This window comes from Desmodus rotundus, chromosome 12 (genome assembly GCF_022682495.2).
Source record: "Desmodus rotundus isolate HL8 chromosome 12, HLdesRot8A.1, whole genome shotgun sequence".
Lineage (NCBI taxonomy): Eukaryota > Metazoa > Chordata > Mammalia > Chiroptera > Phyllostomidae > Desmodus > Desmodus rotundus.
Window position 1 is genome coordinate 78,887,803 of NC_071398.1, and position 26,460 is coordinate 78,914,262.

Genomic DNA, 26,460 nt, shown 5'->3' on the forward strand with positions numbered 1-26,460 from the left:
ATCACTGGGTACATGGGTCTAGATTTTACCTCTTTCCCTATTAGTCAGCTAGGAATTTGGGGGGAGAAATACTGAAAGATTAAAGATCAAGATAGATATGTGCTGTGGTGGTGATTTTTCACTTCAGAAATAAAATAGGTAATAAAGGAGAGTCTAAAGACTTCTTTTGTCCTGCTGTTGATACCGGGGACAGGTTGGCATCTTATGTTTGTCCCTTAAATAATATTAAATATGAAGAAGAGCTCTTTACTGGTGGAAGTTAATATCACGTTTTTTCTATATTATTATTATTTATCACTTTTCAGTTTTCTTTTTTCAGATTTTATTTATTTATTTTAGAGAGAAGGGAAGGGAGGGAAAAAGAGAGGGAGAGAAACATCAATGTGTAAGAAACATTTATGGGCTGCCTCTCACATGCCCCCAACAGAGGGCCTGGCCTGTAACCAAGGCAAGTGCTCTGACCAGGAATCAAACTGACAACCTTTTGGTTTGGAGGAGGATGCCCAAGCCACTGAGCTACCCCAGTCAGGACAGTCGTTTTTTAATTTTCAGTTACAGTTGACATACATTATTATGTGTATGTCAATACCCCAGAGATTTTACATTATATAACTTAATAAATGATGAGCCTGATAAATCTCTCACCCCTGCTAGTGCTGGGTCTGGGGCCACTTAGCAAGAGGCACGAGGCTTGCTGAGGCAAGATGCTGCTTGTTTAAGAGAATTTAGGAAAATCTGAAGCATCAATCAAGACAAGCCATTTGTGTGGAAAAGCCACTAGAAAAAGCTTGGGTGGGGTGGGGACTCAGGGAATCACCACAGTGAGGCAAACAGTATGAGCCAGATCAGTGGAGTCTCAGATAGGGCACCCTTCTGCTGGCAGTGTTTGGGTGGGGGTGGACCCATGAAAGGAACAGTGGCCTTTCCTAATACTTCTGTTTGGGAGAAATCCTGATGCCAAACAATTCAGTTTCTTCCCATATGTCTCTAGTTCTTTGCAAGCCGCTGCCCACTCCCCTCTGGCTATGCTGGAGCTCATAAGGAGTGAGTCTGAGTAGGTCCATGTTCATTCCTTTTAAGAGGAACTGCGTAGTACTCTAGAAGCTTCCATCTTCCTCAGCCTCAATCCTCATTAGTGTTTATAACCAGAAGTTATGGGGACTTCTCTTGCTGGCCTTGGTACCTTGGACTGGGGGGTTCTCATGTTTGGCCAGGACCCCTTGCTTCTCAGTGGGGACCTTTGCAGCCAAGATATCCAAGATTTTTATCTGCAACACATGGGTGTGGATCAGTCGTTTCCCATCTTTGCTTCTCCTACCAATCTCAGTGTGATTATTCTTCTTATCCCTTAGTTGTAGGACTTCTGATCAGCTATATTTCAGGCAGTTTTGAATGATGGTTTTTTATGTGATCATTTATCAAGTCTCAAATTCTAAGCAAACCACCACATCATATTTACAACTAGATCAACTATGATCTAGTTGTAAATATGATGTGGTGGTTTATGGAAGGTCCAGTACCACATTTACCTTCATCACCATTTTGACCAGAAGCTGATTTTATACTTTAAGGAAAGAAAGCCCTTAGTGGTCTGCTTTTGAAAAGGAAATAATTGGTTATTTTCTATTAAAATGCTTGACTTACTCATCTGTATGTTCAATTTTCTTTAATGTTTTTGTTTAGGGGTATTTCCTCGCATCCCTACCTTATTTTCAGAAGTTTTGTTTTTTGTTTGAGTGTATTTCAAAAACTGTAGCTTTGTACCTTAGTTGAAGGTATTTTCTGAATATCTTCAGAAGCAGGCTTGAGATTCTTGCTTTAGTTATATTTCTAATTTCTAACATAGTTTTATTAGTAACTTTAAAGTTTAAAGTTTTATTAGTAACTTTAAACCTTTTATTTATATTTTTCATTGGTTATCTTAGAGCTTACAATATATATATATTTACAAATAGTCTAATCCATTTTAAGTACTACTGCTGTATTTTGCCGTGTATAGTGTGCACTGTTCAAAATTTTGAGGGAAAAATAAGGGTGTGTATTATACATGGGTAGAACTAAGTCTTTATCTGCATAAATGCTTTTATATATAAAATTCTTTTATTTATGCTTAGGCATTAAAATTGTAACTCCAGCAAGCAATATATACAAAAATAATATACATATACAAAATAATACCCTCATGTGATATTCCGTTTTGTTTCTAAATATAAGTAAGTAAATAATTGAATTAAAAAAATTAAAACCAAATACTTTTTTCCTGAAAGTTTGGGCTGAAAATGTGATTGTACATTATACACAGCAAAACACTGTATTTCTCTTTACAGGTACCTCATATTAACAAAATAATTCAAACTCTTTCCTCTCTTGTACCGTGTTTTCATTGCTGTCATTCGTTTCATTTATATGTGAGGAGATACACACACACACACACATATACACATACATACATGAATTTTACATATATATATATGAAATAATCACATAGTATCAAGTGCATTGATAGGTCAATAAAGAATAAGAAAAATAAAAATTTTTATTTTACGTTCACCTTTTCCTTGTCCAGTGGTTACTTTCTTTTCATAGTCTGAGTTTCTGACCTGTATCATTTTCCTTCTCTCAAAAGAACTTTTTTTAACAACTTGCAAGACAGGTTTACTGGCAACAAATTCCCTCAATTTTTGTTAGAGAAAGCATTTCTACTTCACTTTCAAATGATAATTTCACAGGGCAAAAAATTCTAGTTTGCTGGGTTTTTTCTTTCAACACTTTCTTTCACTTCACTCTCTTTTTGCTTGCATGGTTTCTGAAAAGTTGGATGTAAATCTTTGCTCTTCTATAGGTAAGGTATTTTTTTCTTTTGGTTCTAGGATTTATATTTTTAAAAGATTTTATTTATTTGTTTTTAGAGGAAAAGGGAGGGAGAAAAAGAGGGAGGTAAACATCAATGTGAGAGAGAAACATCAATTGTGCTTCTTGTACATGACCTGATCAGGGACCAAACCCTCACCCCAGGCATGTGCCGTGACTGGGAATCGAACTGGCCACCCTTTGCTTTGCAGGTAACACCCAAACATCTGAGCCATACCAGTCATGGCTGAGGATTTATTTTTAGTCTTTGATTTTGAAAATGAAATGCCTAGGTGTAGTTTGGTTTTTGTTTGTTCGTTTTGCATTTATCCTGCTAGTGTTCTTGAGGTTTCTGAATCTGTGGGTTTGATATCTGACTTTCATTTGGTGAAATCCTCAGTCGTTGTTGAAATATTTCTTTTTCATCTGGCATTTCCATTATGCGTATGTTACACCATTTATTGTCCCATAGTTTTTGGTTATTCCATTTTATTTTTTGTTTCAGTGTCTTTTTTCTTTGCTTTTCGGTTTCAGAGGTTTCTATTGTGATGTCTTCAATCTCAGAGATTCTTTCATCAGCTGTGTCCAGTCTATTAATAAGCCCATCAAAGGCATTAGCATTTGTAGTGTTTTTAATATCTAGAATTTGTTTTTGGTTCTTTTTTAAGAATTTCCATCTTCCTGCTTACATTTCTCATCTGTTCTTGCGTGCTACTTACTTGTTAGCATATTAATCACAGTTTTAAATTCCCAGTTTGATACTTCTAAATCCTTTCTATATCTGAGTCTGATTTTAATGCCTTCTCTCTCTTTTCAGATTGTGCTTTTTTGTCTTTTAGTATGTGTGTAGTTTTTCCTTGACAGTTGATCATAATGTATTGAGTAAAAGAAACTGGTATAAATAGACCTTTAGTAATACGGTGTTAAGGTATGAGGGGAGGAGAAGTGTTGTTCAGTCTTGTGATTAGATTTTAGTCTTTTAGTGCCCCCTCCCCTCTTAGGTGGGACAGGATAGCTAGAGTGAGCTAGAGTTGGATATTCCCCTTCTCACAGATCAGTTTGGCTTTGTTAAATCATAGCAGGTTAAACTCTGGTTAATAGTTTTTCTTGAGGGCAGACCTTAGAAGAATGAAATGGATTGGCATATTTTAAAATGGTTTGTTCCCCCTCCTACATTAAAAAAGAGATTTTTCTCATTGTAAGAACCTGATAGAGCCCTGGCTGGTGTAGCTCAGTGGATTGAGTGCGCCAGCCTACAAACCAAAAGGTTGTTGGTTCAATTCCCAGTCAAGGCACATGCCTGGTTGTGGGCCAGGTCCACAGTAGGGGGTGTGTGAGGGGCAACTAAGGGATTTCTCTCCCTCTCTTTCTTCCTCTTGTCCTCTCTCTCTAAAAAACAAATAAAATTAAAAAAAAAAAACAAACCAAACCTGATAGAGATCTAGGAGCTAAAATGCACAATCATGTGGTTGATCCCAGTGACTGAGTCCTCTAACTCTCACACTTTGTCCACAAGAAGCCTCTAGCAATTTGTTAGTTACAGTGCAGGTTTCCTAAACCTGGTACTGGTTCTCACCAAGGTTTCAGCTTATGGAGTTTTTGCTCTGGTAAATTGTGATTCTCTGTTGATCACTCCACTTTTGGGAGTAATAGTTTGACCTGCAACTTCTGTTGTCGTTCTGAAAAGAGTTGTTGATTTTTCAGTTTATTCAGCTTTTTACTTGTTAGGATGGAGTGGCAACCTCCAAGCTTTGCTGTAAACCTTGTATCTACAAACATTGCAGTAGAGGTTTGTGTAATTGCTTTACAGAATGGAAAAGATGTCTGTGAATTTCCATCTGCATTGCAGCTTTCATTACATGCATACTAGTTGCAATATCTGCTGTGTAATAGAATGATAGGAAATTTCCAGCAGGTATCATGTAAAGGATGTATATACTTCTAAGGCACATCACTCTTCCAGTGAGTTCTGGTAATAAACTACTTCGAATAAATTTTCCTATGTTGCTATTGTTATCCATAGTGTGTAACACTGAACTTTCCTTGTTCAATTACTCTTTTAATATGTAGTAAAGCTAAACCCTTCCTACTTTATTATAAATTTAAGTACATGGCAAGTTACTTTCAAAATCTCTTACTATAACAAGATCTATAACTTTTTATGTATCTTAATGTCTGATGTGTAAGATACAGAAGTAGCATATTTAATTATATCATTAACATTTTGTTCACAGCAGAATGAGATTTAGGAACACGTTTTTCAACAATATACTTTTCTAGAACTTTGTAATGTGGGCACATCTCAAAAATTTTTGTCATCAACTACTGAAATGATTGGCAGTCTATATACACACTTCAAAATGTTTACTCAAATTTTGGCTTTGAATTATATCCATAAAGACTTCTTAAATCATTTAATTTTTTTGTATTGAGTGAAAACTCTTTTAGAAGTTTTCTTTTCCTCTAACATTTTCTTCTTTTTTTATACTATTTTTTATATCCAGATCAAAGTTGATCTATTATGGATTAAAAACAATATATTTTAGAATTTCTCTCTTGTGAAATTTAGAGCGAAGTTGACATTTTGTCTAATGTGAAGATTCCCAAATTGGAATTTTTCTTGATTCTCCTTGCTTAAAGAGATTAAAATATTTCACTTACATGTTAATAGGTTTAATGTCATTTACCTTAGCGCACTAAAATTCTAGGAAGATTATAATTATATAAATGCAGTACTTTTCAAAAAATCTTTTTAAAAAATCTTCACTCAAGGATTTTTATAGAGAAGGAAAGGGAGGAAGAGAGAGAGGGAGAGAAACATCCGTGTGAGAGAGAAACATTCATCGATCGCCTCTCACAGGCACCCAGACCAGGGATCAAACCCTCAAACCAGGTATGTGCCTTTACTGGGAGTCTAACCCAACCACATTTTGGTTTACGGGATGATGCTCCAAACAACTGAGCCACGCAGGCCAGTGCATAATGCAGTTCTTTATTGTCTTAAATGATTACTTAAGTTTTATTAGCATTTATTTACTTAATCTTAAAATAATATTCATACTAATATAGATAAACATATTCAATATTTATATTGTCTATTTTCTTGTTTACTTACTTGATAGTTCTTGCCTTAGAACATGAAATTAGCAATATGTATGATCTATAACTATTTCAACATTTCAGTTTTGCAATAACACATGATGCCCATAAGGAAATTTATCATTCCATGTTTCATCTAGGAATGCTTACCTTTAAGTGAGAGTGAATATTCAAATAATACCATAAGTCATGCCTTTGTTTTATTATTAACAATGTTAAACTGATTATAATTTGTAGTAATCTATTCTACATGTTGATTACTCACAAGTTTTGTGATACGAGAAATAACTTAGAAGTAAGCATTTAGTTGTTTGGCTTTCCCAAGATTGAAGATAAACTTGGTAATCTACCTTTAAATATTTATAATATCTTTTAAAAGTAGATATTTTAAAATATTTTTGTAGCTTTAATCTTTTCCTGTCTCCCTATTTATACCTTGTCCTTTAATTACATTCTGTAAATATATTTATAGAGGTCTCATTTATTTTCTTTATTCTCTTTGCTTTTTGGCAGTCACTTGGATAAAGGCAAAATATGAAATCCCTGTTTTGAGCATTTATTTCTTCCCTTAGTAGTGTGCTTGAACATTTTTTCTTACTCAGTTTTATTCTGTTTTGTTTTTTAGTTATATTTTACCATGTTATTATAGTTGTCTCATATTCCTTCCTTTGTCCTCCTCCACCCAGCACCCCACTCCCTCAGGCAATCCTAATACCTTTGTTTGTGTCCTTGGTCCTTCGTATAAGATCTTTGGCTACTCTGTTTCCTGTACTCTACTTTACATCACCATGGCTATTCTGTGACTACCAATTTGTACTTCTTAATCCCCTCACCCATTACCCCAAACCCTCCTCCCATCTGGCAACCATCGAAACGCTCTCAGTGTCCATGATTCTGTTTCTGTTCTTGTTTGCTTAGTTTGATTTTTAGATTCAATTGTTGATAGGTATGTGTTTATTGACATTTTATTGTCCGTAGTTTTGATCTTCTTTTTCTTTCATTTGGGCCATATTTCTTTGTCTCAGTGCACCTGTTACATTGTAAGGGGTGGAGCCTTAGGTATTCACCAGGGCAGGACAGCCCACTTTGCTGTGTTGTGGTACTGAATGTGGGGGACGTGTCAGGAGAGGAAACAACACGACTTGCCTAGCTCTTGCCCCACTTTCAGTCACTTCTCTGCTTCCCGCAAGCTATGGCACCCTTCCAATTGCTGCTTTGGTGCTGATTCCCTGAGCAAGTGGGCTTGTGCATGTTCTAGGACCCCTTGGGCCCCTCAAATGAACTCTCCTGAGAGACTGACAGTTTTTTTGGCCAGAGCACCCATCACTGGTTTTTACAGCCAGAGATTATAAGAAGGGGTCAGAGAGGGAACAATGCCCCTTGCTTGTCTCTTGTTGCACTTTGAGTCACTTCCCCTGCTTTCTACAAGTGAATTGTGCGCCCTTCCAGGTGCTGCCCTGGTGCTGATTCCCCGGGTGGGCGGGCTTGTTTATGTTCTAGGAACCAGTGGGCCCCTCTGATAGACTCTTCTGAGAGACTGGCAGTTTCTTCACCCCCACAACCCCTACTGATTTTTACAACCAGAAGTTCTGAAGCTTTATTTCCTGGCACTGGAACTCTGGGTTGCACGGTCTGTCTTGCTCCCCAATTGTTCCTTCTGGTTTATCCACACACAAATGTAGAACAGCCCTATCTGCCAGTCTTGCCCACCTGTTCAACACAACTATAAGCCTTTTAAAAGTAACCAGATGGCCCTGGCTAGTGTGGCTTAGTGGACTGAGTGCCGGCCTGTGAACCAAAAGGTCACTGGTTCAGTTCTGGTCATGGCACATTCCTGGTTGCAGGCCAGGTACCCAGTTGGAGGTTGTGTTTCTTTCACATGGATGTTTCTCTCCTTCTCTCCCTCGCTTCCCCTCTCTGGAAAAAATTCCAAAGAAAAATAATGAAATATATTTTCTTGATATGAAAAGTATATTTTCCTGATGATAAATGGATTTGTTGACAATTACCTAGAATGTATTAGAGCCAGAGATATCAAATATGGTAGAAAGAATTAGAGAACATAAAAGATGGTAATGGGAAGTCTAGTAGGTTCTAATTGGAATCCTGAAGAACAATTGACTAGATGTAACATTTGTGGATACTTTTCCAGAATTGATTATTCAGTGAAAGACAAATTCTGAAAAGTATTGATAAAGCTATGTCTATACTGAAACACATCTTAGTGAATCTGTAGAATATCAAAGACAATATCTAAAAGAAACAATGAGAGTGAGTCAAAGAAATAAGTTAAACAAATATCAGTCCTTTAAACATCAGCTAAAGAAAGGTTAGGAAATAAAAATATTAACTGTCGGTTCAAAACGGAGCTTTCCTAACTGATATGTTTTAGCAGAATGGATTGCAGATGTAGCAAGGATACTGTTTCCAAATATTTTGTTGGGAATTATAAAAATTTAAACAGTCACCTTCACAAAAAGGATGAGGAATAAAACAATAACACAAGAACACAGAAAACAGATGAGACATCTGACAGCTCCCTAGGAGACAAGTAGAAGAAAAAAAAATAGTTACATAAAAGGGAAATTAGAAGCAAGAAGCACATGTGAAAACAGTGGGAAAGAAGGAATAAAATGGAAATGAATAAAGTTTAAAAGGATGGGAGAGCTGCGATATATATATGATATATTATATATATATATATGGAAAAGGGTGGAACAAATACAATATATTTTTTTATATATATGTGAAGTGTATATATATATATATGGAAAAGGGTGGAATAAATACAATATATGCATAGTGGGTGTTTTTAAAGATGAAGGCAGGAGCCCTGGCTGATGTGGCTCAGTAGATTGAGTGCTGGCCTGCGAACCTGCGGTCCCAGTCAGGGCACATGCCTGGATTGCGGGCCAGGTCCCCAGTAGGGGGCGCACTAGAGGCAACCACACAATTGATGTTTCTCTCCTTCCCTTCTTCCCTCCCCTCCCCTCCCTTTAAAAATAAATAAATAAAATCTTTTTAAAAAGATGAAGGCAGGAATTTTGACTTAGATTAATTTTTAACGCCATAATGTTAAAAAAGATTTAGAAGTAATAGAAAATTTCAATATAGAGAGTTGAAAGCACTTGTTAGATCGTATATAATGTTGATATAGAAAGTTTATCATGGAAAGAATGGTTGCATTATTAGACTTTATCAGGAAAGCTAAGAAAATCTTTGTGAGCCAGATCAAAGGATTGGAAAATCCTTTGGAAAATAAAATTCAAGATATTCTAGAACATCAAAATTCAGAACCAGAAAAAACAATGCAACAATTTAGACACTTCATTAGTACTAAAAGGATATTGACAAATGTTTTTGAACTCTTAAATTTAGAGAATTCTAAATCCTCATTCTTCAAGAAACTCTAGAAGACATTTATTCTTCTTGTTAGCCAACCAGGAGAATGGAAAAGCTAAAACAAAGGTTCTGCTGTTGGTTTTGTAAATAAATAAAAATTGGAGAAGTAAGAAATAAAATGGAAAAGTAGTTTAAATATATATTGATTTCTTCTGGTCTGGTCATACAATGTCATTTGAGTTGATAAAGCCGAAAAGATATAATACAGTGAAAACTTTGATATCATATATAATTGGATGGTGAGGCAGGAGCAGGATGAGTATGCTAATTTAATCACTGATAGTATAGAGTTAGCAAATATTGAAGCCTAAGTTTAAGTTATTCTTTTGAAGTTCTCCAGAACAGAAATGTATGTGTTTCAGATTTTTATATGTAACAAATAAAATAAATAAACACATTCTACCATAGTAAAGAAAATTGTTTAGGCTGTGAAAGTTCAGAGTGCAATAAGATATTATAGTGTACTAGTCTGTACTAGGGTTGCCATAACAAAATATCACAGACTAGCACTAGGTGGTTTATAAACCATAATTTGTTTTACCACAGTTCTGGAGTCTACACTTCTAAAGTCAATTTGCCATCAGAGTTGTTGGTTTCTGGTGAGGGCTCTTTTGCTGGCTTTAAGACATGCTCTTTCACTGTGTTTTCACATGTCCTCTGTGCATGCAGAGAAAGATCTTTGGGCTTTGTCTCTTCTTATAAGGACGCCATTTTAACTTGATTAGGGCTCTACCTTTATGACCTCATTTAACCTTAAGTAAAGGCTTCTTTAAAAGCCCTGTCTCCAAATAAAGTCAAATTAGGAAATAGGGGCTTCAACATTTGGTTGTTGGGGGTATATGTAATTCAGTCTGTAACAGATGAACACTAACAAAAAACAGTAAGCTACCACAAAAAATAAAAACAAATAATGTTCTCTGATCACAATGCAATAAAACTAGAAGTTAATAAAAGCAGACAAGAAAAGGACCTTACAGTCTGGAAAATTTCAGAATCCCAGAATTTCTAGAAAATAAAATAATTGTTGGTTTTTAGGTAAAGCCGTATTTAAGGGAAGATACCTTTAAATATTATTTAAAAGGGAAAGAATGAAAATAAATGGAATAAGTTGGTCAACTTAGTAGTTTCCAAGAGTATAAAATAATCCTATGAAAAGATGCATGTTTGAGAATCTTAGAAGCAGATTTGAACTAGAAACAAAGGTAATTATCCATGTGGTGGTTCTTTTGAGGTAAATGTAAGATAAGATTTTATTTAGCCTAAGTTTAACCTACAAATAAAAATTAGGGGAAACATGAATATATAAAGTAAGGTTGTCCTGACTGGTGTGGCTCAGTGGCTTTGGGTGTTTTCCTGCAAACCAAAAGAAAGGTCACCGGTTAAGATTCCTGGTCAGGGTATATGCTGGGGTTGGGGGCTGGTCCCCCAGTTAGGAGCTTGAGAGAGGCAGGCAGTCTGTGTTTCTCTTGCACATTGATGTTTCTCTCCCTCTTTTTCTTTCTGCCTTCCTCTCTCTCTGAAAATAAATAAAATCTTAAAATAAGTAGTGCTAAAGGACAAATAATTTCAGATATAGAAGTTGAAAGAAAGCTATAAGAAATTCATATGCTTATTATCTACAAATAAATTTGAAAATACGGGATACTGATTTTTTAAAAAGATAATTTACTAAACCCAAGTCGAGAGGTCATAGGACAAAATTTAACTGACTAGTAATTGTAAACAGAGAAGTCTCTCAAAACACTACTACTAAAAATACTAGTCAAATGTTTTTGGTTTAATTCTATGTGTAAACTCTGAGGAAACATAATTTCAAAATTGTTTTCAGATTATAGGAAAGGAATGAAAACACAAGGGTTATATTCCAAAACCTTACAAAAGAGTGAAAGTATAAAATAATCTTGAGCAAGAATTCAGATTTTACTTAATGTGGCTGAGGTTCACTTTAGTAGCTTACTTTTAAATACATACACAAGGAAGGCTTCATACAGTCCCTTTTATTTGTTAAATTAATTAAAAGTATATTCCTCTATTAGGATGGTTCAAGAATAAACATCTAATTTTTAGTGATAAGACTTCCATTTTACTATAAAATAGTCTATATAGTTTTTGAGTGACTTCATTTTTAGTCTCAATGTTACAAATTAGTTCTTGGAACTCTGAAACTTTCAAATGTCAAAGCAAAGTCTTTTTTGTTTTGTTTTGTTTTACATATTTTATTTATTTTTAGAGATGGAAAGGGAGGGAGAGAAACATCGATGCAAGAATGAAACATCGATAAGTTGCCTCTTGTACATTCCCTGTTTGGGGTCCGAACCCACAAACCAAGAAGGTGCCCTGACTGGGAATCACACTGGGTACCTTTCACTTTGGAAGACGATGCCCAACCAAACGTGCCACACCAGGCAGGGCAAAGCAGAGTCTTAATTGTGTCTCAGCTTAATTTGTCAAGAAATAAAGCTTAATTTTGCTGTATATTTTATGGACACAAGTTTGTAAATACTTATCTTTATAGAATGTGATACCTCTGTGCTTATCTTAAGGCATTCGTCATTAATTTATAACTAAGTCTGGCAATCTCTGACTTCAAAGAGTTAAAGTATATGGACTTAGTCTTTTTTTATCCTCATACTTAGATATACAATGCAAAATGCTAAATAAATTTCAGCAGCACATTAAAAGAGCTACATTGCAAAGGGGTAATAAAAGCCATCCTTTCAGTGTGTAACTGTTCTGTATCTCGATTGTGGCGGTGGGTGCACAAACCTACACAGGTAATAAAATTGTATAGAATTAAACACAAACAAATTAGTGCATATGAAACTGGGGAAATCTGAATAAGATCTGTGGAATATCTCAATATCAATACCTTGGTTGTGATAACTATAGTTTTGCAAGATGTTATTGGAGGGAATGGTGTAAAGGGTATACTGTATCTTATTATTTCTTACAACTACAAGTGAATCTATAAGTACCTCAAATAAAATGTTTATTTAAAAAAAGAAAAAGTTGTATACCATTATGAATTGGTTTTTTTTCTCCAGGAATCCAAGGGAATATGATGCTAAGAAATCTATTACTATAATTAATTATACAAATAGCTAACAGGAAATAAATTGGTGTTTTCCTAATGTGTAAAATATAAATATGTAAAAATATGTAATGTACATAAAAATATAAATGAGTACATACATTTATGTATAATGCTGAATGAGGTGACACCGGGGCATTCTTACTCAAATGTCGATGAAGAAGAGGATGCCCTTTTTTCATCATTATTTAATAATGTTACTAAGACACTAGTTAATAAAATTAGAAAAGAGAAGTTAGAAGGATAAAAATAGAAAAAGTAATTAAGATTGTTATTTGCAAAGGATGCTGTATACCTTGAAATCCGAAGATAATTAGTTAATAAACTTATAAGAGAGTTCAGTGAGATGATTGACTAATAGAGTAATAAATGAGAAATCAGTAACTTTTATGTATATAAATAACTAGAAAATAAAATGGAAGAAGGGATTCCATTATAAAAGAGATAAAATATCTAGGAATAAACTTAATTATCAGGGTTTAAGATTTATATGAAGAAAGCTTTCAGAACACTACTGAGTCTAGAACAAATGGAAAAGCTTAAAAGGGTTTTGAATAAGAAAGCATCATTGAAGATATTCTCTCAAAATGTATTTGCAAAATGCTTAATTGTAGTAAAATTACATAACGTCAAATCTTTTAAACCATTTTTACATGTACAGTTCTGTGAGCATTAAGTATGTTCACATTGGAAACCATCATTACTATTCATCTACAGAGCATTTTCAACTTTCCACAACTGAAATTCTTTTTTTTTTAAAATATATTTATTGATTATGCTATTACAGTTGTCCCATTTCCCCCCCAACTCCACTCCATCCTGCCCACCCCCTCCCTCCCACATTCCCCCCCCCATAGTTCATGTCCATGGGTCATACTTATAAGTTCTTTGGCTTCTACATTTCCTACACTATTTTTACCCTCCCCCTGTCTATTTTCCACCTATCATCTATGCTACTTATTCTCTGTACCTTTACCCCCCTCTCCCCCTCCCACTCCCTTATTGACAACCCTCATGTTCTAGTTGTTTGCCTAGTTTGCTCTCGTTTTTGTTTTATGTGTGGTCGTTAATAACTGTGAGTTTGCTGTCATTTTTACTGTTCCTATTTTTGATCTTCTTTTTCTTAGGTAACTCCCTTTAACATTTCATATAATAAGGGCTTGGTGATGATGAACTTCTTTAACTTGACCTTATCTGAGAAGCACTTTATCTTCCCTTCCATTCTAAATGATAGCTTTGCTGGATACAGTAATCTTGGATATAGGTCCTTGTGTTTAATCTTGGGGAATGTAATTATGATGTGCTTTGTTGTGTTCCTCCTTGGGTCCAGCTTCTTTGGGACTCTCTGAGCTTCCTGGACTTCCCGGAAGTCTATTTCCTTTGCCAGATCGGGGAAGTTCTCCATTATTTGTTCAAATAAGTTTTCAATTTTTTGTTCTTCCTCTTCTCCTTCTGGCACCCCTATAATTCGGATGTTGGAACGTTTCAAGGTATCCTGGAGGTTCCTAAGCCTCTCCTCATTTTTCCAAGTTCTTGTTTCTTCATTCTTTTCTGGTTGGATGTTTGTTTCTTCCTTCTGGTCCATACCATTGATTTGAGTCCCAGTTTCCTTCTCATCACTATTGGTTCCCTGTACATTGTCCTTTGTTTCTCTTAGCATAGGCTTCATTTTTTCATCTGGTTTTCGAACAGATTCAACCAAGTCTGTGAGCATATTGATAACCAGTGCTTTGAACTGTGCATCCGATAGGTTGGCTATCTCTTCATCGCTTAGTTGTATTTTTTCTGGAGCTTTGAAGTGTTCTGTCATTTGGGCCATTTTTGTTTGTTTGTTTGTTAGTTTGTTTTGGCGCGTCTGTTACTTTAAGGGGAGGAGCCTTAGGTGTTCGCCGGGGCGGGTAACGCTGGTCGTTGCGCTGTGACGCTGTACGTGGGGGAGGGGCCAAGTGGGAGCAATGGCGCCCACCTCACTCTCCTCCTGACTTCAATCCTTCACTCCGACACCCACAATCAAACTGGGCCGCTCTGGTGCTGGTTCCCGAGTAAGTGGGCCTGTGCACACTCTAGGCCCCTGTGGGTCTCTCCAACAACCTCTCCTGTGAGGCTGGGAGTCTCTCCTGCTGCCTCCCCAACCCCCAGGGGCGCTTTCAATCAGAGGTTTGAGGCTTTATTTCCCCGAGCTGGAGCCCTGGGTTGCGCGCTCTGCTTCGCTGCCCACCGTTCGTCCAGTTTATCTGTGGGCGAATGTGGTGCCACAGGGTGCTACCTGCCACTCTGCCTGCCCCACTCTCCGCCACTCTGAGTCCGGCCCTCTGGGTTTATCTGTGCAAATGTGGGGCCGCAGGGTCTGCTAGTGCTCGGACTGCCTGCGCCATTTGTCCCACACTCCGCCAGTCTCAGTCCCGCCACAGCCACGCGAGTCCTCTCCACCCCGGTGCCCGTCTCCGCCCCTCCTACCAGTCTGGATGAATGTTTATTTTCTATTTCCTTGGTGTCGGTCCCCCTTGCTGTTCGATTCTCTGTCAGTTCTGGTTGTGCGAGGAGGCGCAGTATGTCTACCTACGCCGCCATCTTGGTTCTCCCACAACTGAAATTCTTTACCCATTAAACAGTGACTCCCAATTACCCCCTTGCTGTAACCCTTAGCAACTGCCATTCTACTTTCTATGAATTTGACTAGTCTAGGATCTTATTCAGTTTTCCCGTTTCACATAAATTGAATCATACAGTATTTCTTTCTTTGTGACTAGCTTATTTAGCATAGTGTCTTCAAGGTCCATCTATGTTATAACATGTGTCAAAATTTTCTTCCTTTTAAAAGCTGAATATATTCCATTGTATGTGTATATACCACATTTTATTTATTGTTCATCTATTGATGGTGTTGATAGAGTTACTTCCATCTTTTGACTATTTGTGAGTAATGCTGCTGTGAACATCAGTGTATAAAGATCTGTTTAATCCCTCCTTTCACTTCTTTGGGGTATTTGCAAATTTAAGAATCAAAGTAACTTACTTTTTGGCTCTAGATAAGTTGCTTGTAAAGTTTGTATGGAAAAATAAGCAAGAGAATCCAAGACATTTCTGAAAAGAACAATAACATAGGAATCAGACTTTTTAGATAATAAAATTAAGTTAAAATGATCAGAATCTTGTGGTAGTGGTGAATGGGTAGACAGAAAATCAATGACTCTGAATGTAGTATCTAACAATAGCCTCATTTATGTATAAGAATTTATTACACAAGAAGGTTAGCATTTCACATCAGAGTATAAACGATGAAATGATTCATTAAATTTCATTAGAACTTGATAGCTATTGTCTAGGAGATGATATACACACATACACACACACACATATTAAACTTCAGGAGTGTGTGGCTTTTCATCTCTTTAAAATGCTGTGTTTCCTTTGAGACCAAAAAGATGCCATTGTTTGTCACATTTATAAATTTTACTTTATTTATTTTTAGAGAGAGGGGAAGGGAAGGAGAAAGAGAGAGAGAGAAATATCACTGTGTGGTTGGTTGCCTTTCACGTGCCCCCTACTGGGGACCTGGCCTACAACCCAGGCTTGTGCCCTGACTGGGAATTGAACCTGTGACCCTTTGGTTAGCAGCCCGTGCTCAGTCCTTTGAGCTACACCAGCCAGGTGTTTTTTACATTTAAAAGCTACTTTAATTCCACTTACCTTCTAGCTCTGATTCCCATTTATTTGTTTTCCTCTTGTTGTATACATGGTTTCAAGTATCTCTCTGCTCATTGTCTTTAAAACCCATTTCAATCATATATTTGCTATTGCACTATACAGAAACTGCTGTTGCATGGTTACCGAAGACCCCCACAATGCTAAATTCAACAACCAAACAGATATATGTTTTGATTTTTATTGGATCTGTCAGTTGTTATTCTTGGAAATATGTCTGTCCTTCACTTCAGTTTCAAGGTACCGCTCACTGTGTGTGTATGTGTGTGTGTGTGTGTTTTTTTCCTTGTTATCTTCTGACTCCTCAGTCTTTGCTAGTTCTTCACCTTCCTGATCTTTTAATGTTGCAGTGCCTCACCATTAGTCTTTATTCCTCTGCTCTTCTGTTTGTGTTCACTCTCACCTGGTTATATCAACCAGTCTCAAGGCTTTAAATGTCTATATGCTGTTGTCTCCCAAATTCGAATCTTCCTGCTCGGACCTCCTTTATATGGATGTTTAGAAGGCATTTCAGACAGTTCATGTCCAAAAAGAGCTCCTGATAATCACCTTTAATCCTCCTATCAAAGTCTTTATCTCTCCTCATCACTTGCACTGTTTTTACCATAGTCCAAGTCACTATCATCTCTTGTCAAGATTAATGTAGCTTGCCAACAAGACTCTATCCTATTACCCTTGAATCCCTGTGGTTTTATGATGAGAGCAGCTAGAGGTGTTGCCGGTGGAAATAGGTCTTTTCAGTGAAGTCATGAGGAAAACATTTCAGGGACTCATGCATAGGAGGATGAGGTGTAGTGGTAAGATTTATTGGAGCAAAAATAAAAGACTGTCACCAGATGCTCGGTGTCTCATCCATGACCAGACTAGATGGGTAAGCTCCGTCTTGCTGTAGAGGAAGCCCAGGAGGACCAGAGTCCAGCTATTCTGTGCCATTGGCCTGGCATCCAGTAGGGTATCTGAAGCTTTTATAGTTCAGTTTAGTCCATGCCAAAGCTTAGTACACCTCAGACTCTGTCTCCAGCTGTGCTCTGGCCAGTGCTGCTCTTGCTGCACACAGGCCTGCACTTGGAGCTGTGCAGCTGCCAGGTTTGCATGGTTGCTATGGAAAAAAGAGTGCTGAAACGATCAGGCAAACGCATGCTACCCAGACAGGCCTTTGTTAAGCTTTGATTACATTACTTTGGGCTTTGGTGAAAGCAGGGTTTCTTTCAAAATAACCAATCTCTTTTCTAATCCTTCACAGGATTGTGCTGGGCCCTCTCCCTAACCAATCCAGTCTTTTCCCCTCATTTTCCAGCCTAGACTGCATGCTCCGTTTTGTGTCATTTTGGCTCCTAGTGTACATGCCCTGAATTTTTGCTGCATCATCTGGTTTCCGCTGTGCATGTGCCTAGCAAAGGACTTCCTTCTGTTGGCTAATGACTGGTAGGCCAATTCTTCCTGGCTGTGTCAAGGATGAAGTCCCCTCAGTGGAGAGTGTGACTGTCCCCTGGGGAGCCTGTGAATGTTGTGGCTTCCTAGTGGATCAGGCTTAATGTCTGATTCAGCTCCCTAGTTTATTAGGCTTAATGTCTGATTCCATTTGCTCCCTTCCTTTATGAGTAACTACCTAGCTACCCATGCTAACAGAGGGAGAGTATATTTAAAGATATAAGTGAAATCATGTCACTTGTCTGCTCAAAAACTTTTAGTGCTTCCCCATTTCATTCCAAGTAAAAAGCACAAGCCATTATAATGACCTAAAGGCCCTCCATGATCTAACTAGCCCTCTCTGATTACATACCATATTACTCTAGCCTAGTCAATTGCTAAAGTCCTGCTACACTAGCATTCTTGATGTTCCTGTTAACTGCCTCACTTGTCTTTGTTCAGTTGTTACTGGATCAGTAAGGCCTAGTCCAGACATCAAACTCAGTTTTGCATTTTCTCTTTTAGCACTTTCAGTTGCCTTCTGTTTTTCCCATAGCAGTTATCACTTACTAACAAAAAATATTTTTAAAATTTACTGTTTTTCTTTATTGTGTTTCTCTCCCACTAACATGTAATAAGCTTCACAAGAGCAGGGATTTTTGTCTTTATTGTTCTTTGCTGTATCTCCAACAATGAGTGTCACCCAATACTTGTTGAATGAAGAATTAGATCACAACCTTTTCTTAATAAAATGTTCCAGTGGCTTCCCATCTCTTAGATTAAAAAAGTCTGTCCCCCTACCTCCTGCCCAACTGCTCTTCCCTTCATTACTCCAGCTAACCTGGATTCCTTGAATATACCAGACAAGACTCCTGCCTCCAAGCCTTATCTTACCTCTTGTTTCCTTTTTTTGTTCTGTCCTTTTCTCAGGTAGTTAATGGAGATCCCTTTCATCTCTTTTGGGTTTTTCTGTAAATCTAATCTTCTTAATTAGGACTTCCTTGGCAACCTATTTTAATATTGCAAATCATTTCCCACCCTTGTTTTTTTTTCTCTTCTTTCATTCTCCTGTTTTCCATATAGCACATTTCATGTATCTTTTATTGCCTCTCCCCCTCTCATGCATTAGAATGAAACCTCCATGGTGAAAGATTTTTTTCCATTGTTGTTATTCTTAGCAGTAGGTGCTTAATACCTATTTGCTGAAAAAATTAATTCTTTCATGGAGCAAAAATTTAAGGTTATGAAGTAAATAAAATCAGTAGTATTCTTGAACACCATCAGTTTATAGAGTTAGAAAACATAACAAAAAATTACTCACAAAAGTAACATCAGTATTTGTGAGATATTTAGAAATAAACTTGGCAGTGTTTAGGACATATATGAATAAAATTATAAACATCCAGTAACACCAAAAAGCGTGGCTACGTAAATAAATTTACTTTGTCATTTTGGAGCTAAAGTTGATGTTGAAATATTGTTTTTCTTATATTAGTATACAAAGATAAAACCACTTGGAATTTTAGCCCTGGCTGGTGTGGCTCAGTGGATTGAGTGCCAGCCTGTGAACCCAAGGGTTGCTGGTTCGATTCCCAGTTAGGGCCCATGCCTGGATTGCTGGCCAGGTCCCCAGTTAGGGGCACGGGAGAGGCAACAGATCAATGTATCTCTCGCACATTGATGTTCCTCTGCCTCTCTTTCTTCTTTCTCTCCCTTCTCTCTAAAAGTAAATAAACAAAATATTTTTTAAAAATCTACTTGGAATTTTTAAAAAACTTGTAAATGGATCTCAAGGTCATCTGAAAGTATACATATGCAAAAATAAATGGAGCCTGATGAAATGTTCTAAAATTATTGGTAGTTGTGCAGCTCTGTGAATATACTAAAAATTATTGAATTTGTGCTTTAAAGGGTAAATTTTATGGTATGTGAATTATGTCTCAGTAATGTTATAAATAAAATAACCAAGGAATTTCTATAGGAATACAAAAAGGGAAATTTAGTATTTTCAAACGTAAAGCATTTTATAAGGTTATATATAGTATCATCTGTCCATTTTTTCCCATGTATCTGTCCCATGGCATGTTGAAGATACTGTTATTTCTCCATTGTATGCACTTGCCTCCTTTGTTGTAAATTAATTGACCATGTACATGTGGCTTTGTTTCTGGGCTCTGTATTCTGTTTCATTGAACTATGTGTCTGTTTTTGTGTAAGTACCCTGCTTTTTGATTATTGTAACATTGTAATATACTTTGAAATCAGGGAATATGTTATCTTCAACTTCGTTACCTTTTTTCTCAAGAGTGCAGTTGGCTGCTCACAGTCTTTAATAATTCCACATGAATTTTAGGATTATTTTAGTTCAGTTAGATTTTTTTTTGAAGGACTACTGCTTATCTTGTATCTAACATGTGATCCATAGGTTTGTTTGATTATAATACTAAATTGAAGTGGTATAAGGTTTACCCTCTCTAAAACCTTTTTCTTGTTTAAATTTTAGGACCCTTCAAAGTTGTACAAGAAGGCAGGTGATATTACAGCCATTCAATGCCAATCTGAAGAAAACATCCATCTTCATTCGCAGGGAGAAAACAATCCTTTGTCTAAGAAGCTTTCTCCAGTACACTCAGAAATGACAAATTACATTAATGCAACATCATCTACTCTTGTTGGTAGCCAGGATCCTGATTTAAAGGACAGGACATTACTCAATGGAGGAACAAGTGTGACAGAAAAGTTGGCACAGCTTATTGCAACTTGTCCTCCCTCCAAGTCTTCCAAGACAAAACTGAAGAAGTTAGGTACTGGCTCTACTCCTTCAGGATTGGTTAGCAAGGATTTGATCAGGAAAGCAGGTGTTGGCTCTCTAGCTGGAATAATACATAAGGACTTAATAAAAAAAACAGCTGTTAGCACAGAAGTTGGATTGATAACTAAAGATCCTGGGAAAAAGCCAGTGTTTAATGCAACAGTAGGATTGGTCAATAAGGACTCTGTGAAAAAACTAGGAACTGGCACTACAGCGGTATTCATTAATAAAGACTTAGGCAAAAAGCCAGGGACTATCACTACAGTAGGACTGGTGAGCAAAGATTCAGGAAAGAAGCTAGGAATTGGTATTGTTCCAGGTTTAGTGAATAAGGAATCTGGAAAGAAGTTAGGATTTGGCACTGTGGTTGGACTGGTTAATAAAGACTTGGGAAAGAAACTGGGTTCTACTGTTGGCCTAGTGGCCAAGGACTGTGCAAAGAAGATTGTAGCAAATTCAACAATGGGATTAGTTAATAAGGACATTGGAAAGAAACTAGTGAGTTGTCCTGTGGCAGGACTGGTCAGTAAAGATGCCCTAAACCTTAAAGCTGAAGCACTGCTCTCCACTCAGGAATCACTTAAGGCTTCTTGTAGTACAAATGTCAGTAGTCATGAAAGCCAGGAACTTTCTGAATCCCTGAAAGACAGTGCCACCAGCAAAACTTTTGAGAAGAATGTTGTTCGGCAGAGTAAAGAAAGCATATTGGAAAAGTTCTCAGTTAGAAAAGAAATCATTCATTTGGAGAAAGAAATGTTTAATGAAGGAACATGCATTCAGCAAGATAGTTTCTCATCCAGTGAAAGGGGGTCATATGAAACCTCAAAGCATGAAAAGCAACCTCCTGTATATTGCACTTCTCCAGACTTTCAAATGGGAACTGCTTCTGATGCATCTACAGCTAAATCCCCTTTTAGTGCAGTAGGAGAAAGCACTCTCCCTTCCCCATCACCTACTGTATCTGTTAATCCTTTAACCAAAAGTCCCCCTGAAACTTCTCCACAGTTGGCTCCTAATTCATTACTTTTAAGTTCTACTACAGAACTAAGGGAAGAAATTTCTGAATCTGGTGGAAAGAACCAATTTACTTCTGAAAGTGCCCACTTGAACATTGGTCATAGGCCTGTGGGTCATATCATGAATATTGAATGTAAAGGGATTGATAAAGAGCTAAATGATTCAAAAGCTACACATATAGATATTCCAAGAATAAGCTCTTTGGGAAAAAAGCCAAGTTTCACTTCTGAATCCAGTGTACATACAATTACCCCTTCAGTTGTTAACTTTACTAGTTTATTTAGTAACAAGCCCTTTCTAAAACTTGGTGCGGTAACTGCCTCTGACAAACACTGCCAAGTTGCTGAGAGCCTAAGCAATAGTTTGCAGTCCAAACCATTAAAAAAAAGGAAAGGAAGAAAACCTCGGTGGACTAAAGTGGTGGCAAGAAGCACATGCCGATCTCCAAAAGGGCTAGAATTAGAAAGATCAGAGCTGTTTAAAAATGTTTCATGTAGCTCACTATCACATAGTAATTCTGAGCCAACCAAGTTTATGAAAAACATTGGACCATCTTCATTTGTAGATCATGACTTTCTTAAACGCCGTTTGCCAAAGTTGAGCAAATCTACAACTCCATCTCTTGCTCTCTTAACCGACAGTGAAAAACCATCTCATAAGTCTTTTGCCACTCACAAACTATCCTCCAGTATGTGTGTCTCTAGTGACCTTTTGTCTGATATTTATAAGCCTAAAAGAGGAAGACCTAAATCTAAAGAGATGCCTCAACTGGAAGGTCCACCTAAGAGGACTTTAAAAATCCCTGCCTCTAAAGTTTTTTCTTTGCAGTCTAAGGAAGAACAAGAACCCCCAATTTTGCAACCAGAAATTGAAATTCCTTCCTTCAAACAAAGTCTGTCAGTGTCTCCTTTTCCAAAAAAGAGAGGCAGACCTAAGAGGCAAATGAGGTCACCAGTCAAGATGAAGCCACCTGTACTATCAGTGGCTCCATTTGTTGCCACCGAAAGTCCAAGCAAGCTAGAGTCTGAAAGCGACAACCATAGAAGTAGCAGTGATTTTTTTGAGAGCGAGGATCAACTTCAGGATCCAGATGACCTAGATGACAGTCATAGGCCAGCTGTCTGTAGTATGAGTGACCTTGAGATGGAACCAGATAAAAAAATTATCAAGAGAAACAATGGACAGTTGATGAAAACCATTATCCGCAAAATAAATAAAATGAAGACTTTAAAGAGAAAGAAACTGTTGAATCAGATTCTTTCGAGCTCTGTAGAATCGAGTAATAAAGGGAAAGTGCAATCCAAACTCCATAATACAGTGTCAAATCTTGCTGCCACATTTGGCTCTAAATTGGGACAACAGATAAACGTCAGTAAGAAAGGAACCATTTACATAGGAAAAAGGAGGGGTCGAAAACCAAAAACCGTCTTAAATGGCATTCTTTCTGGTAGCCCTACCAGCCTTGCAGTTCTTGAGCAAACAGCTCAGCAGGCAGCTGGGTCAGCATTAGGACAGATCCTTCCCCCTTTACTGCCTTCATCTGCTAGTAGTTCTGAGATTCTTCCATCACCTATTTGCTCTCAGTCTTCTGGGACTAGTGGAGGTCAGAGCCCTGTAAGTAGTGATGCAGGCTTTGTTGAACCCAGTTCAGTGCCATATTTGCATTTACACTCCAGACAGGGCAGTATGATTCAGACTCTTGCAATGAAGAAGGCCTCAAAGGGGAGGAGGCGATTATCTCCTCCTACTTTGTTGCCAAATTCTCCTTCACATTTGAGTGAACTCACATCTCTGAAAGAAGCTACTCCTTCTCCGATTAGTGAGTCTCATAGTGATGAGACCATTCCCAGTGATAGTGGAATCGGAACAGATAATAATAGCACATCAGATAGGGCAGAGAAATTTTGTGGGCAAAAAAAGAGGAGGCATTCCTTTGAGCATGTTTCTCTGATTCCCCCTGAAACATCTACAGTTCTAAGCAGTCTTAAAGAAAAACATAAGCATAAATGTAAGCGCAGGAATCACGATTACCTCAGCTATGACAAGATGAAAAGGCAGAAACGAAAACGGAAAAAGAAGTATCCCCAACTCCGTAATAGACAGGATCCAGACTTTATTGCAGATCTGGAGGAATTAATAAGTCGTCTAAGTGAAATTCGAATCACCCATCGAAGTCATCATTTTATCCCCCGAGACCTCCTACCCACGATTTTTCGAATCAATTTTAATAGTTTCTATACACATCCTTCTTTCCCCTTAGACCCTTTGCACTACATTAGAAAGCCTGACTTAAAAAAAAAGAGAGGAAGACCCCCTAAGATGAGGGAGGCAATGGCTGAAATGCCCTTTATGCATAGCCTTAGTTTTCCTCTTTCTAGTACTGGATTCTATCCCTCTTATGGCATGCCTTATTCTCCCTCACCCCTTACAGCTGCTCCGATAGGATTGGGTTACTATGGGAGGTATCCCCCTACTCTTTATCCACCTCCTCCATCTCCTTCTTTCACTACTCCACTTCCACCTCCTTCCTATATGCATGCTGGTCATTTACTTCTCAATCCCACCAAATACCATAAGAAAAAACATAAGCTACTTCGACAGGAGGCCTTTCTTACAACCAGCAGGACTCCCCTCCTTTCCATGAGTACCTACCCTAGTGTTCCGCCTGAAATGGCCTATGGTTGGATGGTTGAGCACAAACACAGACACCGTCACAAACATAGAGAACACCGTTCTTCTGAGCAACCCCAGGTTTCCATGGACACTGGCTCTTCCAGATCCGTCCTGGAGACTTTGAAGCGCTATCGATTTGGAAAGGATACTGTTGGAGAACGATATAAACATAAGGAAAAGCACCGGTGTCATATGTCCTGCCCTCATCTTTCTCCTTCAAAAAGCTTAATAAACAGAGAAGAACAGTGGATGCGAGAGCCTTCGGAATCGAGTTCATTGGCCTTGGGATTGCAGACACCTTTACAGATTGACTGTTCAGAAACCTCTCCCAGTTTATCCCTTGGAGGATTCACTCCCAACTCTGATCCAGCCAGCAGTGATGAACATACAAACCTTTTCACAAGTGCAATAGGCAGCTGCAGAGTTTCAAACCCTAACTCCAGTGGCCGGAAGAAATTAACTGACAGCCCTGGACTGTTTTCTACACAGGACACTTCACTAAGTCGGCCTCACAGAAAGGAGCCACTGCCTTCCAACGAAAGGGTGTTACAGACCTTGTCAGGTAAGAGGATCATTTTGTTGCCTCTTATTTGCATGTTAGAGAAACAAGATTATTTTGCCCACTGGTTTCCTGATACGTGTTTTTGAACTTTAAAAGACATGTTTTTTAATAGAGGGAAAGAAACATCGATTTTGTTCCACCCATCCATGCATTCATTGGGTTTCTTCTTTGTGCCCTGACTGGAGATCAAGCCCCCCATGACCTTGGTATATTGGGGTGGTGCTCTAACCAACTGAGCTACCCATCCAGGGCTGTACATGAACTTTTAATAGATCTGTGGGTTTTGTTTCTATAAATATTTTGAAATGCTGTCCTCAAAGTTCTCACTTTCAATAGATATGAGAAGTAGGATAAGTCATGTCTTTGCATTAATTTTGAGTTTTGAGCAGAGATACCACTATCAAAACAAATAAACTACTGTCTTAGTTTGTGGAAACCAAGAAAAATGATTTACTTATACAAGTAAGATGATCTTTCTTATACAAGTAGGCTGTTACTACACAGTTTCTTTAGTGAAAAATGGCTCATAGATATTTGTTAGTAGCTATGCCGGGTTTTTTGTATATACTAATCCAATAATTATAAATGCTTCTATGTTATAGGAAGAGTATGATCTTAATCCTGTATGTCTCATAATAACAATCTAAGCATTCAAGTTATCAACTTTATAAAATTTAACTAAATATTCAGAGGGATTTCATTTTTCAGAGTACCTTTAAGTGTCTTTATAAAAGCTGCTTCATTGGATACAAAATGGCATGAGACAAATTTAGATAATTGATTTGTAATGTCTAGAAAGTGTCTTTTAAGGGTTGAAAGATAGAAATTAAGAAAGAGGAAGCATTGCCCATTTATGTAGGACAGCGATTTTCAACCTTTTTCATCTCTTGGCACACAGACTAATTAATGAAATTATATTTTCTGTCTATCTGACCAAAAAATAAGTATAATTTTGATTCATTCATGTTGGATGGCTGTTGTTGTGCTAGCTGTTGTCATTTTTTTATTTGACAGTCTTAAGAGAAAAGAAGGCAATGCCCCAGTCTAGTCAGGTATTGCATGTTTTAAAAATTCTTGCAACAGGCACACCAGTTGAAAATCACTGATAATTGACAATATCTCTAAGTAAGGAATTTTTTAATCAACAATCTCAACCCTAAGGGTTTGTAAATAACTTTAGGAAGTCCATAAAACTTCTGATGTTGTAAGTAAAATTATGTGTATGTATGCTTGTGTGTATTTTTCAGGGGAAGGTTAATATATTTCATCAGATTCTCCAAGTAAACTCTTTAAGCCTCAATATCACTTCCTATAAAATGGAATTAGTAGGGTTATTATAAGAAGTATACTAAGCCACACAGATGTTAATTGGTATTATTCACCAAAAAGATTAAAAACTTGTGCATTTCAGGAAATAAGGCCCTCAAAAACAAGGTTTTGTTCCTGATTTTCATTATTCATGAACTTTTGAAAAATAAAAAGCTACATTGTTGGGAAAGCTGAGCATTCTTTAGTTTTTAACACTGTAATAAATTGAAAAAAATCTTAAACTTTAATTGGATTCATTCAACAAAATAGTTTTTTTACATTTTTAAAATTTGATGATAGAGAAGCAATCTAAGACCTTTTAGTAAAGTATTTAATTGTATACTCTTGAAGAAAATAGGATATAGTTCACCCCCTAGACTTTTTCAAAGATTTTATTTTTAAAGTATATTTTTAATTACAGTGGACATACAGTATTATATTAGTTTCAGGTGTATAACATAGTGATTCAACATTTATATACCTTGCAAAGTGATCACCATGATAAATGTAGTAACCACCTTAACAAATTTT

The 26,460-nt window shown here is 37.2% G+C and overlaps 1 protein-coding gene across 4 annotated transcripts in view; it reads left to right on the forward strand.

Moving 5' to 3' along the window:
- The window catches only part of ASH1L (ASH1 like histone lysine methyltransferase), a 215,150-nt gene that overhangs the window by 37,806 nt on the left and 150,884 nt on the right, over positions 1 to 26,460 (forward strand). For all 4 annotated transcript variants that reach the window (XM_053916032.1, XM_053916031.1, XM_024573899.3 and 1 more), the window contains exon 3: positions 20,061 to 24,621. In XM_053916032.1, the coding sequence (XP_053772007.1) occupies positions 20,061 to 24,621 (4,561 nt within the window). The remainder of the gene's footprint in view (positions 1 to 20,060; positions 24,622 to 26,460) is intronic.